General features: G+C 63.2%; 1 protein-coding gene across 1 annotated transcript; it reads right to left on the bottom strand.

Moving 5' to 3' along the window:
* Nucleotides 1-356: 356 nt before the first annotated feature.
* On the bottom strand, nucleotides 357-2,516 carry LOC109751282 (scarecrow-like protein 3). Its single transcript, XM_020310176.4, has one exon. It carries the CDS (start codon nucleotides 1,966-1,968, stop codon nucleotides 601-603), a length of 1,368 nt encoding a protein of 455 aa, XP_020165765.1. The 5' UTR covers nucleotides 1,969-2,516; the 3' UTR covers nucleotides 357-600.
* Between the last annotated feature and the right edge of the window lie 569 nt (nucleotides 2,517-3,085).

Raw genomic sequence — 3,085 nt, 5'->3', positions numbered from 1 at the left:
AGTCAAGAAGACGAAATTGTTGAATTCGACACGAGGCATCAGCTGGCGTCCCGTAATCGCCTTCTTTCTTTCGATGACCAGAAAGTTTTCAATCAGCCCTCTTGTCAGTCATTCGGCTCACAATTAGCCTTACGTAACTCGTCAGGAACTGATCGCATCTGGGTTTATCCCCTTTTCACCAAATGCAACCTGCCCTCTTGGGTTCGATTGAATGGAAAGATCAAACATAGACAGTTAGATAGATAAACCACCAAGCGATCCAACCCGTCAATCCGCATAGATCGATCACTTCATCATCCCTGCCAAAATCTATGCACTAATCCGAACCAAAACGGGAAGGCACGCACACTATGGAGTACTATGAACAGACACACACCCATGGCATGCGTACGCATGCAGCAAGTTCAGCCCAAAACAAGCAGCGCATGCATATGCATGCCCCAAGTTCAGTCTACAACATAACATAGTACTACTAAACAAAACAATCAGAAGAAGAAATGGAATTTCAGATGCGATGAAACGCCTAGCTAGCTAGCTAATGTCCATGGGTGGTGGTACTAGTAGCGGTGAAATCGAATCCAGAGTCCGCCCGGCCGGCGGTCAGTCGAAGCGGCGGCCGCGCCATGCGGAGACGGAGAAGAGGGCGCGGTCCTGCCAGCAGAGGAAGAAGGTGCCCTTCTCCTCGCGGACCTTGAAGCCGTCGCACCCGAGCCCCTGCGCCGCCCGCCGGGCCTGCAGCAGCGCGTAGTAGCTCAGCGGCACGCGCCCGAAGCCGGCGCCCTCCATGCGCGCCGCCCACCGGTCCAGCCGCTCGTGCCGCTCGCGGCGCTCCGCGCCGTCGCAGGCCACGATGTTCTTGATCTCCTCGCCCAGGAGCCACCGCTCGACGCGCGCGCGCTCCACCGACCCGCGCGCCGCGCCCACCTCCAGGCAGTCGAACAGCGCCGCGTAGTAGTTGAGCGCCTCCACGAACCGCTCCGTCAGCCCCGGCGTGTTGTGGCTCGCCTCCTGCTCCGCCACCACCATCACCTTCGGCGACAGCCCCCACAGCGCCCCCAGGAACGCGTCGGCCCGGGAGGTGGACGGGGACAGCAGCCCCGACGAGTCCGGGCTGCTCTTCCTGCGCCGGTCCTTGTCGGCGGCCGCGGCTGCGGCGGGGATGGAGTCGTCGTCGGTGGCGAGCAGGCGGTGGAGCTGCAGGCTGGAGCTGATGGCCAGCGCCTCGCCGGTCTTCACGCGGAGGGACTCAACGTCCAGCGCGTCCAGGCGGGACACCACGGGGTTGAACTGGAACGGCACGTCCAGCCGCTCCGCCTCCTTGGTGAGCGCCATGGCCGTCTGCGAGAGCAGGTCCTTGTGCTCGTGCACGGCGGTGAGGCGGAAGTGCGGCGGGCCCTCGGGGCGCGCGGCGAGGAGGTGGAGCAGCTCGAGCCACTGCATGGCGTCGGCGCCGCCGAGGTCGATGACGTGCACGATCTTCTCCGACTCCATGGCCTCGAGGATCGCCTGGTTGGCCGCCGCGCCGGCGAGGCGGAGGAAGGGGCAGAGGTCCAAGAAGTGGCGGCGCGCGACGGCGACCTCGCCGGGCGTGGGGCCCGCGCGGGGCAGGAGCAGCGCGCGGCACAGCCCGGGCCACGCACGGAGCGCGCGCCGGGCCAGCGCCTCCGCGAAGGCCGCGGCGACGCGCTGCATGGCGTCCCCGTCGGGCGCCGCGAGCGTGGCGATGTGCTCGAGCGCGGCGTTGGCGGCGTCGAGCCGGCCGGCCGAGGCCGCGGCGGCGCAGTTGAGCAGGAGGTGGATGAGGCAGAGGCCGCGCTCGTCGGAGCGGAGCTCCCGGAGCATCCAGGGCGGCGTGGCGCCTGCGCCGGCGCCGTTCGCGCCAGGGTGCGGGTGGAGCGGCATGTTGGAGAAGTTGTGCAGCGGGGAGGAGGTGACCGACGAGGAGGAGCCTTCGTCCTGGTGGACCATCAGCCTCGCCAGCGCTGCCGCCCGCTCTGCTCGGCGATCCCGCTCGGCTCACGAAGCTACTAGCAAACTTGCTTCCTTTCCGTGTCTATCTATCTATCTATCTATCTCTCCGATGCCGGCCGTGGCGTGGTGGATGACGGAGGATTTATACGGCGGCCGTCTCTGAGGTGTTGGCTCGCTGCGGAAGGCTACTGATGCAAACTGCAAAGGAGAAATCCAATTAACAAACCAAGGCAGCAGGCTTAAATAGATGGGTGTGGAGGAGTAGGCCAAGCAGAGAGGAGAGGAGTGGGAGGACACGGCAGGGAAGGGAAGGAAACAAGCAGAGAGGAACAAGCGGCAGAGGTCCAAGAGGACGGCAACAAGAGGCAATGGCTCGAGGAACAAGAATACAATTCACTCTGGTCAGAGCGAGGAGCGGACAAAGGGGAAATCAGGGCCATTTATTTCTGCATGCATTCGTCGGGCACGCATGCATCAGTATTCAGGGGCCTTTACTGAATGTAGTAGTGGCAGAGAGAGGGAGGAACATGGCAGGCAGGAAAACACAGCGAGCAAAGCATTCTCTGGAGAAAATACCATGGTAAGAGGAAAAACCATAAAACAAATGCTCACCTCCGTCAGATCCCCGTGCAGCAAAGGATGCAAATATAGCAGGAGAAGGTGAGAGAGAGCGAAGCTGAGAGCGGTAATTCACAACGGAGCCCAGGCTCACAGCATCTCCAGCCGCGCCCCAGAAAGGCCTCCCTAGACGATTTTTTCACGCCGGCGCCGAAAAAACGGCCCAGTCGCGTATTAGGAGCCCGATTTTCGCCGGACTGGGCCGAAATCAGCGCCGGCGGACCCAAGCCGAACCCGGCGCGCTGGGCGCCTGGCGAGCGGTTTTGGCGCGAAAGAGCCGCGGGCCAGCCACGTTAGCGACACCGCGCCTCGTCTTCCCCCAACGCCTCGGTTTCCTGCGGGGAATCAATGGCAAGGCTGCCGCCGGTCAGCCTTGCCATTAATTCCCACGGGCGGCGCGTCACGGGGCCGCGCGCAAACGCCTCCCCACCCTAGCACGCGTACACACGGGCGCGGCTCGGCTATATAAGCCGGTGGCCTCGCTCGCCTCTGGCCA

This window comes from Aegilops tauschii, chromosome 3, assembly GCF_002575655.3.
Source record: "Aegilops tauschii subsp. strangulata cultivar AL8/78 chromosome 3, Aet v6.0, whole genome shotgun sequence".
NCBI lineage: Eukaryota > Viridiplantae > Streptophyta > Magnoliopsida > Poales > Poaceae > Aegilops > Aegilops tauschii.
The sequence above is the reverse complement of the archived record's forward strand: the minus strand, read 5'-3'. Positions and strand labels throughout refer to the sequence as shown.

What these genes read in the sequence shown, in the direction of transcription:
- LOC109751282 (XM_020310176.4), bottom strand. Translation starts at nt 1,968, where the DNA reads ATGGTCCACCAGGACGAAGGCTCCTCCTCGTCGGTCACCTCCTCCCCG.